General features: G+C 34.5%; 2 protein-coding genes across 4 annotated transcripts in view; one reads left to right on the top strand and one right to left on the bottom strand.

Annotated features, from left to right (window-relative positions):
- Positions 1–162: 162 nt before the first annotated feature.
- LOC112460694 lies at positions 163–9805 on the bottom strand. 2 transcript variants are annotated; one of them, XM_025025502.1, is made up of 11 exons: positions 9494–9805; positions 9221–9368; positions 8877–9062; positions 7702–8030; positions 7409–7598; positions 6707–6855; positions 4336–4625; positions 4027–4252; positions 3653–3857; positions 2986–3528; positions 163–2904 (listed from the first exon to the last, which is right to left on the bottom strand). In XM_025025502.1, exons 2-11 carry the CDS (start codon positions 9240–9242, stop codon positions 725–727), a joined length of 4320 nt encoding a protein of 1439 aa, XP_024881270.1. In that variant the 5' UTR covers positions 9243–9368; positions 9494–9805; the 3' UTR covers positions 163–724. The 2 variants fall into 2 exon arrangements, with proteins under 2 accessions (XP_024881270.1, XP_024881262.1); XM_025025494.1 differs by having other exon boundaries at positions 9221–9805.
- A 1681-nt stretch (positions 9806–11486) lies between these two features.
- The window catches only part of LOC112460446 (glycoprotein 3-alpha-L-fucosyltransferase A), a 28925-nt gene continuing 25491 nt past the window's right edge, over positions 11487–14920 (top strand). For both annotated transcript variants that reach the window (XM_025025142.1, XM_025025127.1), the window contains exon 1: positions 11487–11738. The gene's annotated coding sequence lies outside the window, so the exon portion shown is untranslated. The remainder of the gene's footprint in view (positions 11739–14920) is intronic.

The raw sequence follows: 14920 nt of genomic DNA, 5'->3' as shown, positions 1-14920 counted from the left end.
TATATCATATATTTAGTTTATGATAAACAATATCTGTTGTAGAATTTTATTCAATTTGTCTCAAATTGTTACAATTTATATTTAAAAAAATAAACATTTTTATAAATTTTTAAATATAACACACATAATTTTAAAAATTTTAGTTATGAAAAATATAAGATGTTAGCTTGAATGTAATTTATTTTTGAAAATGCTTCAATGAGAGATACAGTCGGCTTATTACATACGTACATACATATCAATATCTATCAACTTAATTAATGTAAAGTTATGTATATACAATGCGCCTTATGCATATAATCTAATTTTATTTCTCTCATTACAAAAATAATGTAACTAATTAATAACACTCGCATGAAAGCTAGGGATAAGTAGTTTTTTTTACTTAATTGAATTACACATTGACATTAAAATGAATGTAATTTGTTTCAAAATAAAATTGTAACATTACGTGAATATCACTTGAAACAAGAAGGGAAACAGAAAAGCACTGTACTGTTTCATGAAAATCACAATGTAAATCACAATAAAGATGGATATTTTAACATATTCTGCAATACATAACTTTATTCGACATCACATATTTATTTTTTTTTTTGTATTTTTCAATACCTATCCAAAAAAGACCCATGTGTTTTGCTCTATAAACTAAAACGTTGAAATTGAAATGTTGAAAAGCGATGCTAACAATTATTACTTTGAGTGTAACATAAAAATATCTTATCTAACGTCGATCCTTAAACAAATTGGGCACAAAGGATCGCTGCGACTGAAAACCATAGTTTGATTGCCATCCAACGTTGGTTCCAACGTTGGGTCCAACGTTGGTTCCAACGTTAGAGCCTCCTTGCCAATTGGATGATGGTGCCTTCTTATTCGTATCGTTTAGAGGTAACCAGCGCGTGTCGTTTATGCTCGGATTATTACTGTTTTGGCATAACGATTTCGCTGGAAATGTTTGCGACTTGTTTTGCCAATTATCTTTAGATTTAGCCCAAGAATCCCCCTTGTCAGCTTCTCTAAACCAATTGGTCGACGATGTAGCCTGATTCGTATCGTTCCACCTTTCCTTCGACCCAAGATTGCTTTCATCGCCCCAGGGATCCCTCGCGTCTTCCGGAAGGTCGTTCCAATCATCTTTGTCACCTTGATTCCAATCGTTAGATTGCTGTTGTTCCCATCGCGGCTTGTTTGTATTCATCCACGGCTCCTTGTTGCGGCCACCCAAACTTTCCTTGCCCCGATTCCAATTTTCACCACTGGTTCCCGATCTAGATGGACCGGACCATCTATTATCCGAAGTCTGCCATGATTCTTTCATACTGGGTTTTGGAAGCGACTGCTTCGCATTCCATGAGTTTCCATGAGATGAGGAATCTCTGATATCCCAGGACTTGTCTTGGTTTGCTGGCTTGCGATATCTATCATTATCAGACGAAGGCTGCCAATTTCCACTCGTTGTCGGTTGTCTCTCATTATGCCAAACGTTTTCCGGTCTTTCATTAACGGACCGTTGCCAAGTGCTGCTCTGTTCAATAGCGCCTCGACTTGGTATGTCCCACTCATCCGCAAATCTGTTTGGTGGCGAGTTTTGGCGCCTTGGAGGAGATAGCTGACGTCTTGGAGGCGATTGCTGCCGTCTTGGAGGCGAGGCATTACGTACATGTGATACTCGATGGGGCGAAAAGCGTCTCATGGGAGGCGACTGATGCCGCGGTGGAATCATGTCTCTTGATGGTCTTGATGGAGACATAATTCTGCCAACAGGCGATATAGGTCTTCTTTCGGGAGACGGCTGTCTCGCGGATAACTCATACCTCATCGGAGATATATGTCGTCTCGGTGGAGACAATTGTGGCCTTGGTGGCGACATGTGCCGTCTCATAGGTGACATTGACCGGCCTGAAACTGTCATTGGTCGCCTTGGTGGAGATATCGTTCGATTAACAATAATTGGTGAGAACGAACGTCTGGGTGGCGACATTTGATGTCGATCCTCAGATGGAGACATCATTACCCTTACTGGCGACATTGGCCGTCTCTGAGAATATTCTCGATGCGGCGGAGAGTCATGTGGTTGATACGGCCTATCTGGGGAAAGATGTCTTCTAGGTGGCGAGCTCGGACGTCTCGGTGGTGATAGTAATGGACGCTTCGGTGAATATCTATCTGATGGTGGTGCTCGTTGTTTAAACGATAAATTCTGCTTTTTCATTGGAGAAATAGGTTTTCTCACAGATCCTGCATCGTTCCAGCGATTTTTGTCAAAACCCTTATTTCTATTCCAAGAATTATCTTGATTTTGTTGTCTATTTTTGTAGTCAAATTTTTGAGAAAAGTTAAATTTGTTGTTATTAGGTTTATTAAATTTTTTTCCTTTTGGCATCACCATATTTGGCTCTAGTGGTGCTAGGTTATGATATTTTTTAAATTTTGGCTTGGGAACCTCGGTTTCTAAATATTCTTTGTTCGCTGTCGTGATAACAATAGCCTGAGCACGGGTTTCTTGTACAAATCGACCTTTCAAAAGAGGATCGTCATCAAGGTCTTTTTTGGCTTGAGACTTTGGTTCCGGCTCAGGTGGCGCAATGCGATCCCACACTGAACGCGGCAATTGAGTTTGAAGTTTATTGGTTTGATCGAGAACCAAACTTAATACATTTTTTAATTCCTTAGCGGTCGTTGGGTCAACCATGGGAGATGGACCGCTTAACTTTTCTTTGGCTGCTTCAAGAATATCTCGACTTTCATTCACCTTCTGTATTAAATCTGTGTCAATTCGGTTACTCAATAATTTTTCTCTTAAATCAACTTGTTCTTTCTCCCTTGTTTTTTTCTCGAATAATGGATTGATGCGAAGTGTTGAGTTTTCATGAAGCCAATTCTTTTTCTTAACTGTAACATCTGATTAATAAACAAAAAATTGATTAGATGTGAGTATACAATAACTTTATATGTCTATTAGTTTTATACCACCAAACTTACCCTGTTGCCCCAATTTAAATCCAGGATTTTCGATTTTCTTAGACACTTTTTTTATTTCTATTATTTCGGGCGAATGGTCTCGCTTCAATTTTATTTTGCCTTTTACTGGTGAACCTGAACCGCTTTTCACTGGTTTGGTTGTCTTTTTTGTGAGAGACGCTTTGGTTTTTTCCACAAGTTCGGGTTTCGCTAATGGATTCTTTCTTAATTGTACATCAACATTTTCAGTTTTATTGATTATTTTCTCTAAAGCCTTAGTGTTAGCCAACGACTTATTTTCTTCTTCCAGTATCTTGATAAACCATGGCTGCGTAAGCCTATGCATGAGTCTACGTTCCATTAGAATAACTACCTCGAAATGAGGTCCAGTAGGCAACGTATCGACGACACATGCTCGAATTGGCATGAATGGATGACCGAGCCCATTTCCCATAGGTCGTGCAAGTTCTAATATTGCTCGAACCGATTGTTTTGTCAATGTAGTGACCATTACAATACGACGAAGAGAACTGATTTTTCTTAAGCATGTCATTACTTCAATAGCTAAAAGATATCATAATTTTAGAGTTTTATTATTCGTAAGTTGTAACCGGAATGCTAAATGTTATTGATTAATCGCCAATAAAACTAATAATATTAAAAACCAACAAAAATCGATTTTGCGTACCTTTACCCATATTGGTGCCTGCATTGACTATACAATAAGTCAGACGATTTTTATTGTGTAAATCACGCGCAGAATCTAGTTTTTCTACAACTTCAGATGGAGATCCCATTATGAACGATGCATTGTATATGTTGTTCAATTCACACGTCATTTCAGCTTCTTCTATTTCCGAAGGTGAATCAACTCCTATCACTTCTCGACATTTCTGTTATAATGCAATGATAGTACATTACTCGTTCCATTAATTTGCTTAACATTGCGTTTATGTATATACATAACGCATGATGTTAAGAGTAATACGTCAATATGCCTCATTTGAGTTGTTTAATAATGCGCTTACATACATATTTTATGTAAGTTACGCAAGTACTTACAGATGCTATTGTAAGTCCAATTACGCCAATTCCACAACCGATTTCAAGTACTGTAACTTTTGGCGTGGGTTGAAGCATGTCCGAAACTGCTTTAGCTACATTCCATGCACCGGCAGCGTTACACCAAAAGTTTGTCTTTGGCGCAAGCTGCACTTTTAGATTACCCACCATTTCGTCTAGAGCTTCTGCTCCCACTAAGAATGTTGTAACGACTTTATTGTCGCGTCTGAAACGAATGTAGTGAGATATGCAAATTTCTGCTATTTAGAGCGTAGTTTATCTTGTTTTTTTTTTTATCTAGGCTCTTACTTGTTCAACGATTTGCAATAGAGAGATTTGACATTACAATTCTTTCCAGGACCAGACTCATATGTCTGCTTTAAACGATCCATAATGCTAGGACCAATATTTTTTCCGGTTGCAAAGAGCATGAGTTCATCCTTGCTATTGCAACGTACTAACAAATACAACCATAGTAGTCTGTTATCTTGATCTACATTTTTTTTCATGTCAACATCCATAGATATGTTATCCAATGAATTCTCAGAAACTGTGTCTTCAGTCAAAGTTCTAGTTGTTTGAAGAAAATCTTCAAATATCTATGTACCAATATAATCATCAATATTATAACTCTTATATAATCCTTGTATTTAATATAGATTATCTAATAAGTTATGCCTTTTTAGTAATAAAAGGTGTATATATATATATATATATAATAGTGTTGGACAATATCTATTAAAAATAAAAATAATTTAATGCGAACACTTTGTTGCGGCTCTGTGCCCTATCATTATTTATGTTTGATCAACCATGATCTCTCGTTGGACGGAGTATATATATATTATATACACACATATGTGTACGTATATTTGAATTACATTAAATATATACATATATATACATATATATATCGTTCATTTGCTACGACAATGACATAACTCAAAAATTGTCATCTTTGAACTGTTTGCAAAAGAAGGGTGAAAATTCAATACACTGAATGAAGAGCTAATTATAGCTAGATATTTTTGTTCTTCTACAATCAGTTGTTTGTTTTCGCTGCATTTCTGAACTAGTGCAATAAGTTAGAATGAAACAAATATATTTTCTTTCATTCTAACTTATTGCACTAGTTCGAAAGTGCAGCGAAAATGAACAAGCCTAATGATTCAAAACATTCAAAACATTATTTTTTGGAAAATTTTGTTTTCTGAGTCATGTCATTGTTGTAGCAAATGAGCGATATACATACACATACATACATACACACACACGCACACATGCATATATACATATACATATGTGTATATGTTTGTAATTATTAAACTATAAAAATATATCATATTATTTGTTTGTTGTGTCATAAATTATTATCATCTTGTTACTAATTTATTTCTTACAAAAGTTTATTTTATAAATAGATAAACTTGCATATCTGTCTATATATGGATCCAGCTTTTAATCAAATATATGATCTATATAGTATATGTTAATAGCACATGATAAATTAGATAACATTAGATAATTCTATTGTTTTGCATAATTAAGCATATATTATTTTATGTTTATTATTTATATCATATTATAGCATTATTTAAATCATAATATTTTCCAAATTATATGTATATTCTTTTTGATCATCTATATAACTGACTACATCTTCATTTGCGTTATAGTACAAATAACTCTGATTATCAACGCATGTCATATGTATATGTATCAATAGTCATATTTTTCTCTTTTTTTCCAAATAAATTCTTATCTATTTGACGTAAGTGTGATATGAGAGAAAGTATTTTTAGTATATTTTTGGTATAAGGATAAACATATTGTACATTTTTTATAATATTTTTATTTTTATTTTTATAAATATTTATATTTTTTAGATTTTATGTATTTTATATAGTTTGTTCAATAAAAGAACATTTGTGTATCTTATATGATGGAAATTCCCACCAGATACATTTGCATTGCATTTATAGCAATATGCAAATTGAATTTTTATACATGTCCTCTTTCTCTTTTCCTCTATTCTTATTTTATGCATATATATGTATATATATTATATATACAATACAATTAATCATATGCATATTCCTTTATTAATTGCTATTAGTGCTCTATTATCAATCATTCAATTGCAATGCAATTAAATTTCCAAAGGCTTTCTTTTTTTTATTTATATATATGTATGACTATTAATGTTATATACTTTTATAATACATATCATAACAATTCAATGTATCACCTTCGAAATGTGTTCTGTTATAATATGGGTTTTATAGATGATTATTAATAAAATGGGATAAAGTATTTTAAACATAAGTAAATATCTTTCTTTTACAGTTTTTTACAATATATTAAGTAGATTTAAAAGATAGAAGAGTTACTCTATCTTTTATTTCATTCTATTTCATTCTATATATTTGTTTTATGTATTTGACATTATCGTTCATAATTATTCAGATTTCGTTTAGTTTTTACAAGATAGATGTTCACACACGTCTGCATGCGTATATGTTTTAAAAGCTGAAGATTTTGTTAATATTTTGTGAATAAATGTATAAATTGCATTCATATATAAAAAATATAAATTAATCAAGTTTTTGTTCGTTTTTTATTTTATATAAAAATTATATAAAGAAAAAAAAAACGAATAAACTTATTGTAATAAATTTACCTTGATCGCCTTTAATACAAAAGATGGTAATTCACTTGCATTATCGATACCCCCTATTCCAATTTGTTCAAGGTACCAGACTGTTTTGAAATTATTGCTACAAGAATCTGAATCGATCTCTTGTTTTATTATTGACTCCTTTTTTCTGCCTACACACACATATACATATCATATTAGACATATATTACGTTTACGCGAGCGTTATTTCTGCAATAACTTACGATAATTCACTCTGCCTAAACGTGGAAACTCTCGTTTACGCGGAGTGAATTACTGTAAGTTACTACAGAAGCAACGCTCGCGTAAACATAGTAATATTCTACTGTATATTAATAAAGATTATTTTACTTATATAATTATTTATATTTGTGCAATATATCTTATTCCTTTATATAAGAAATCAATACAGAATATTGTAATATAAATATATAAAGAAACAAAATAAAGTTCTTATTTACATATTAGCTGAAAATAAATTTATTATGTATTTATATGTAATTTCTTGCAAAAATTCTTTTATTAGAATAATATTCTGATAGATATGAATAATGTTATTAATAATGTTAAATATGTAAACTATATAAATCCTTAAATTAATTTAAAAGATTATCAAACGTATAAACTTACCACATTTTTGAAATGTGTGCTTGCTTCGAACAAAGTATAATATAAAAAATTTCAAGATATTATTTTTGTACTTACACTGAAATTTCCATCGATTGGTATTTGGTTTCTTTAACGAACAACGTCGGATCGGATCTATCTTGCATATAGGTGATCCTTCCATCTTTTCTGTTCTTTCTAACCATTTCTCATAAGAAGGATAAGAAACTGTTAACACTCGAGCTAACTTTGACAGTCTTTCCCTTAAAAGAGCATCTTTCTCTACAAGCTGGAAAAAAAAAATAATTTTCGTGTACAATAGGACAGTTTTTGTTTACAGTTTTACAAATTTTAATACATTTAGAGTTACAAAAATATGAGATTTAATATACCTTCATCTCATACCACTTATGCTCTACGAATTCTTCCTCGATCACTGTCACTTCTTTCTCTTCCTCCTGTTGTTCTCTTTCTTTGGTAAACAATTCGGATTGATCATTTTCCCTCATACACTCGTCTACACCAAAGGTTTCAGGATCCAACTCAATATTTTCTATCACGTCTAAATGATGCATTACATCTTCATCTGTTACTTCCTTTTGTCCATCAAACTGATCTAAGTTAATATCAGCAGTGAAATCAGTAGTATCATTGTTCGACTCCTCATCACAATCCATCGGAACCAATTTATCCATGTTGTTATCGTGAGATTTTATCCCACCTGCAATTTAATAAACATTTTATATTGCATAAGAAATGTTACACATGTAAATTCATGTTTTCGGCGCTGCAAGATTTGACATGGTTATCGATACTTTTCTTGATCTTAAAATATGAGCAAAATTATTATCTATTTCTCAGTTTTTATAATACTCAAGCTATAATTATAGATTAGAATAATATATTTGATAGAATTAGTTATTATAGTTGTAAACCCTGATAAAAATATTTTACTGAAATAATCTCTCAAAAGCTTATTTCATTATTACCCCATAAGTTTCATGATATCTAACCTAAAAGAAATTTTGTTATTACTTTTCAATAGTATAATTTAACTTTCTTTATATTTCACAATATCACATTACATTTCATAAGAAAAATCATTATTCATTTTGAAGTATATTCAATAATTGTTCAATAACTTTTATTTCACTTTTCATCGATTTCATAGTACTTTCAGCGGGTGCCTCTGATACAAATATTTTGCTGAAAATACTAGGAAATTTATGAAAAGTAAGATAAAAGTTATTGAAAAATTACTAAATATATTTCAAAATAAATAATAATTTTCCTTATGAAATGTAACGTAGTACTGTGAAACATAAGGAAAGTAAAATTATTGAAAAGTAATGACAAAATTTCTTCTGTTAAATATCATGAAATTTGCTGAATTTAATTGCAAAAACTAAATTTTTACTAAAATATTGATGGAATAACAATAAAATGGGGTCGATTGAGAGAGAAATTCAGTAAAATTTTAATATATTTTCAGTAAAATATTTCATCACAGAATATGTTCTACGAGCGTATGTTCTACAAAACTCCAGAATAATCTTCTGTATCTTACCAGCGTCAGCCTTGGAATCTTGTTTCGCTGTATCATCAAACTTTAGACAAGTTGTAACCTCCGCGGCCTCTGCCTGCAAGTCTTTTGTCGTTTCAGGTGTCTCTACGGTCTCTACTGTCTCTACTTCCGTGCATTCATCTATTACCTCGTAGTGCTCTTCTTTGTTTATAACTATCCCGGTATCTTCTATAAAACATATGTCAAATTGCATATAAGTACCAAAAAAATGATTATACTTATATGTATGTGGTTATGCCAATAAATAAGCATTTCATGAATATTCCGTTTCAAGTAGGTTTTATATCTCGCAATCAGCTTTCGCGACAGCGTACAGAGACATTTACCCGTTAACGAGGAATCGTCCATGGCTCCAATTCGTGCGGAAACACGAGGTCGGCCGAATGCCACTTGCGGGCAAAAGGCTTTATCGTCTTCCGAGCTGCGAATGCTGCGATATCAACAATTACACGACCGTATGACGTAATACGGTGACTGGCACGAGAAATCATGGAATAATTGGTCGTGCAGGCAGCAACGTGCAGCAACGTTACAACAGCTTAGATTAGGATACCCACACGTCTTCGACTGTTCGGTTGTTTACGAGAGGCAATTCTTACCGTTTGTGAGCTCCGCGTTTGAAAACGTGCATCAAAAGAGACGCGTCCACCGCGATCTTCGCCTTCAGCTTTCGCTCGCAACGTTCTCGCACACTTCTTGCTAATCTTGCTTCGCACTTCCTGGTATCGAACGGATACCATGAAATATAAATGAATCTACAGGCCTAGCTTTTTGTCGCGGCCCTTCGCTCTTTAGCTATTAGCACTATTAGAAAAAAGATAGATGTATAATCGAGCGTTGGAGAGAAACGAAGAGAAGATAGGAAGTACAAAGAGAGCAACTGCGGAGAACATGCGTTAACGATTCTCCGAACTACTGCGTTCTTAAAAACATCGAGCTGTAACTTGACGGGGATAATCTAACCTAACCTAACTAGGGAGTTGTTATCGGCCGCGTTCAGCAGACACAATTGTTGAGTTCGTCTTATCAACACTCTGCGTTGATTGGTTGGTTCTAAAAGTAAGGAGCCAATCACGTTCGACTGTTACTGAGCGGCTTGGCCTGCTGAACGCGCTTATTGTTAGATTAGTTTAATTAATAATTAATTAAAGACGAGAAACAGCATGCCAAATAATATTACAATATAAATTACAAAATTGCCTCGAGTAGAACAAAATGTTAATGTCATTTATCGCCTTGTGTACCTGAAGCTAATTCGCTAGATCCAACAGTAATAACCAATCGCAGTATTATATATATTTGATTTTTGTGCGAAATTATGAATCTTCTATCTATCGGGAATTTTTCATGGATTTTTATAAAAAGGATATAATTCTACGTTCCAATCAGATTCAAAATTAGATTTTAACTAATATATATACTTAATGTACAAATACATTTTCCTATAGAAGAAAAATTGATTTCTATCCGTCCGGATCAATTATTTCTTTTGAAGTAAGGATTTGCAATATAAAGCGGATTATAAAATTAAAATTAGGATCTATTGTTTTATTTGGATTGTTATGTGCAACAATTGGTTAGAATTGTCACGTCATAGACTGTAAAAATTAATCTGTTTAATTTTTTTTTAATCTAATAATAAATAATATATAAAGGAATAATTTTTTCAATAGAAAAGGCTCAATTTCTTCAAAATATTTGTTTTTTTTTTATTACAATTATTAATATTTTACATTAGCAATTTATCCCAATATTACCTCTCATGTACATACAATATGTATTTATTTCAACACACAAACCTTTATAATTTACAGTTCTGCAACTCTTAAAAATGTTTTGCATTTTTGTTTGTTTGCTATAATATATATTTAACAAAATATTAATTCTAAGCGAATGATGATCTCTTTGTATATCGCGTGTAATGATTCGGTCAATTCCTTGCCCCTGTTCCATATGTAAACTCCTAACCAATTGTAAAAAGGCCTTCACACATAAAATCGCGTAAGAACGTAAAACGTAAGCGTAAGAAAATCGACCAATCCCAATCAAGTATTGTGCTGTCCGTAACCACAGTAGGGGAAAATACTTCATTGGGATTGATCGATTTTCTTACGCTTACGTTTTACGTCCTTACGGCATTTTATGTTTAACAGAGAAAAATAGAGAGAGAGAGAGACTGCCGCCCTTCGAATTGTACTTTTTTACAACTTTTTCCGGGTACATACATACACCATTGGAGGCACCAATGGCACCATGCGCAGAGGGTAGTTCGGTGCGTCTCGGTTGAAGGGCGCTTATATCGTCAGTACAAGGGCGCAGACGCGCGTCTTATGGATTTTACCCCCTCGCGTCGGGGGCGACGGGCGACGGGGCCGTCGGGTAAGGTCCTGCTGGCGGCCCGACGAGAGCCGGAGGGGAATAGGGCGAGGAGGGAAGGAGAGGGTGATTGTGTTCGCGCGGCCCGCGCTCGTGAAAGGGAGAAGGAGCGATGCGCGCACCGGCCGTGGAGGTAGGAGAAGGTGGTGGAAGAGGAGAAAGAGAAGGAGGAGAAGGAGAAAGAGGAAGAGGTGGAGGAGAAGGGGATGGGGGACCACCACCGAAACGACAGAAGCGACGGGTTGGGCCGGCCGTCTACAACCTACAACGCGTGACCTGCCCGATGACGCGGGGATGAACGAGTCCGCGCATATTCCACTGTGTACGACCCAACGAAAGGGCTCTGACATGTGACCGGGCCGGAGTGTGCATCGTCCCGGGGTGCGTCCCACCGTCCGTCCGTCCGTCGGGCAGAGCAGGTTCCTGTGCGAGGCGAGGACTTCCGTGGCCAACCACGTGACGATCTTGGTGAGTTGCTCCTTGTACTCCTTGTCGTCTCCCAAAGGAATCCCCCGTATATCGATGAAAGGGAGGGGTGGATTTTCTAATGGTGGTTTCGCGAAACCAAACATTAATGAACGAGAACTGCACGGTGTGGATTTCAGATGCGAAGGGAAGAGCGGGAGAGGCGATCGAAAGATTCATTAGTTATAGTATAATATTTTCTTCAATTGTGCATCTAACTAAGAAAAATCCGGTTTTTTACAAAATGTGATGTGTAGTATGTTCGCTTTTAAAATTTAACGATAATCGAAGCATTTTTTATTCTTTTGCGGGGTTTTCTTCTCGAAAAAATTAAAAACACATTTTGAGTACAAAATTAGAGCATTATTGAGAAAAGAACTAATCAATAGTGCTTTAGAAAATATATAGAGGATAATATAAAGAATGTTTAGAAAATAAAGCCTTATCTTTAAATTATTTTTAAATTAATTTTATATATTAACATAATTTATTGTTTCTATATATATGTATGCGTACGCGCGTACGTGCGCGAGTGCATAAACGTGTTTGAAAATCAAAATATTTCGAAGATTGAAAATAATTTAAAATGTGCTATCACATATTAAAAGTTTGAACCTTTATGTAGACCATAATAGAAATTTTATGAATGTTTTAAATATGTAAAAATCTTTTTAAATATTTCTATGGCAAAGTGTTAAGGAACAAACGATTTTATTTTAATTAATTTTATATAAGAGAATTTCATACCGATAAAATTGCAAATTTCTCAGAATAATATGTTATGAAAACAGCGCTGACACGCATTGATCAGATAAATTTAATCTCTGTATAGAATAAATAAGCTACTGAAGGAATTCTTTTATCGTAATACCGCGAATATAATGTGCATGTGACTTTGCTATCAATCATTAGTTAAATTAAATTGAATTTAATTTATACCAAAAAAAATCAATTAAGATATGTTATCATTGAGATAATATATCAAGATTCCTTAATGTATATAATATTCAAACAAAGCAATAAATCGTCACCGACTATGAACTTTCGCGATTAATTATTTCAATCAATTAAAAAGTTCATCAACTTTACAGAATTTTATTACACATTTTCTATTTCTGTTTTCTTATTCAAAAGACAAATGTTTTTCCGCGGATTGGCGCATAACGGAGATGGTATACATCGCGGAAGTTTCAAGCGTCGCGAGTTTGTCTCTTCATCAATGGTCTCGTCGCATAGTTAGGGAAATAGTTTCGCTTATTTCGCAGCTTTACTGTCTGTCGTGATGTCTCATGCACGACTGTACTTCCCGATATCTTTGCTTATATCCTCTTTTCTTTATTTTTCAACTCGACGCGCCTGTCAAGGATTGCAACTCTCGCGAGACTATAACGTCGCGTATACTTTCTCGACACGTATCGAACTCCATTTGTAGAATTGCAAAATACGTTACTAGAGTATTCCACCGCAAACCATTGCATTTTCATTAGATTCGAAGGTAACATATAGCCTGCGTTCGTTGATATATGTATGTAATAACTTGTATTATAGATTTTAATTTCCCAATAGCTCTCTTTGTGAATAAACGAACGCAAGCTTAATATATAAATTCGAGGGTAAATTGGACATAGGTTGAAAACGTAAATCAATGAGGAAGAGAATTCCAGTTGCATCGAGATTATGAGCGTAGAAAGAAAATTATATGTACTAAAAAAAAGTATAACGAATTCAATTGCTTGCAAGGTATGAAAGAAAATACGACAAGTAATGAAGAGTACGAATGAAAAAAACCGCTTTTGCATCGTTTTTGCGACTTTTAAGAGAATCTAAAAGCGATGAATCTAAATCGGAGTTAAACGCCAATTTATAATTTACATAGTTATTAGATTAGTAATCTAGAGCATAGGAAATAAGCAGAAAATAAATTTTTCGCGCCGCTATAATAAACCGCAACTGCGGGTTCCACGTAATTTTTTCATCAATTTTCGGGAGTTTACATGCACCATGGCAAGTAACGACGAAAAAATATATATATTCCAACGTTGCTAGAAGAAACATTGATGTTTCGTGCGAGAAGTTCAATGCTTACGATCGCGTGTCGTAGGCCGAACATATACATACGTATATTGTATATACACATATACATATAAAATATATATTGAATACATACTGGAGGCATGGTACATGCCGGCCTGACTCGCGATTACTTTAGCGCACTTGTCGTGGGGTTTGGATATAGAATACGGTAGGGTTGCGCGCTCGCGTGTGGCTGCCACACGATGGGGCACGACACAGGGGAGGCTCGCGGAGGTGTGCGAGCGTGAAGGTTGATTCACGCTCGGGGTACAACGGTATAGCTCTCTTCGCGATTGTGCCTCGATAAAGGCGATAGCAGCACAGCCTCGTGCATAACAGCCGAATTTATTCCGGATTTTTAAGCGAATTGTCGTCGTTGCGAAAAACAATTTCTCCTCTTGGGAAAAGGGGAAGCGCAAAACCAACTTGTCCGATGCGGAACATTGTGCGGTGTGTTTCGCGGGACTATATTTTCTCACGTAAATCCGGTGCTTCTTCGAAAATACTTCTGGAAAACAGTTTTGTAGTTTTATTGTTAGGTAAGCGTGATATATTGACCTCATTTGTTTTCCCATTTTGTTAACTAAATCCTCTCCAGAAAATGGCAAATAGTTTGCGCGTTAAAATGAATTTTTGTAAAAGATTTACACAAGTGCGCTTTCGTTTCAACTCATGTGGTATAAAATAAAAATTATACAGTAAATCGTAAGTAAAATAACATTGCTGTGTGCTCTATTTAAATTCTATGAAGTTCGTGTTAGGTTAACGTTTGGCAACGAACACCGCCGCATGAGCCGCACCGGCGAGCAATTTGCAAACGTGGATGGCACGCAAAACTCGCTTAAATCATCAGACGGTATGGTCAAAGGTTAATTCGCTGGAACGGAAATTGAAGACCAATTAGACAACCGGAGTATCCTACCAAATTGTACCGTAAACAGTAAAGTGCTCGCGATCAATCGGCAATAGTGCCGTTTTCCAAATATCCCAAATATTTCCGATAAGTATCCTAAATTAAATTTGCGTCAATTTTCGCGTAACGGGTCGATCAGTTTATATCAATATCTGGTATATGTTATATGCAGAATTCATTTTAACTTTTGTCATATTAA

Source organism: Temnothorax curvispinosus, unplaced genomic scaffold (genome assembly GCF_003070985.1).
Source record: "Temnothorax curvispinosus isolate PA1 unplaced genomic scaffold, ASM307098v1 QBEX01001170.1, whole genome shotgun sequence".
Classification (NCBI taxonomy): Eukaryota; Metazoa; Arthropoda; class Insecta; order Hymenoptera; family Formicidae; genus Temnothorax; species Temnothorax curvispinosus.
Note: the sequence above shows the minus strand (reverse complement) of the source record. Positions and strands in the feature narration are given on the sequence as shown.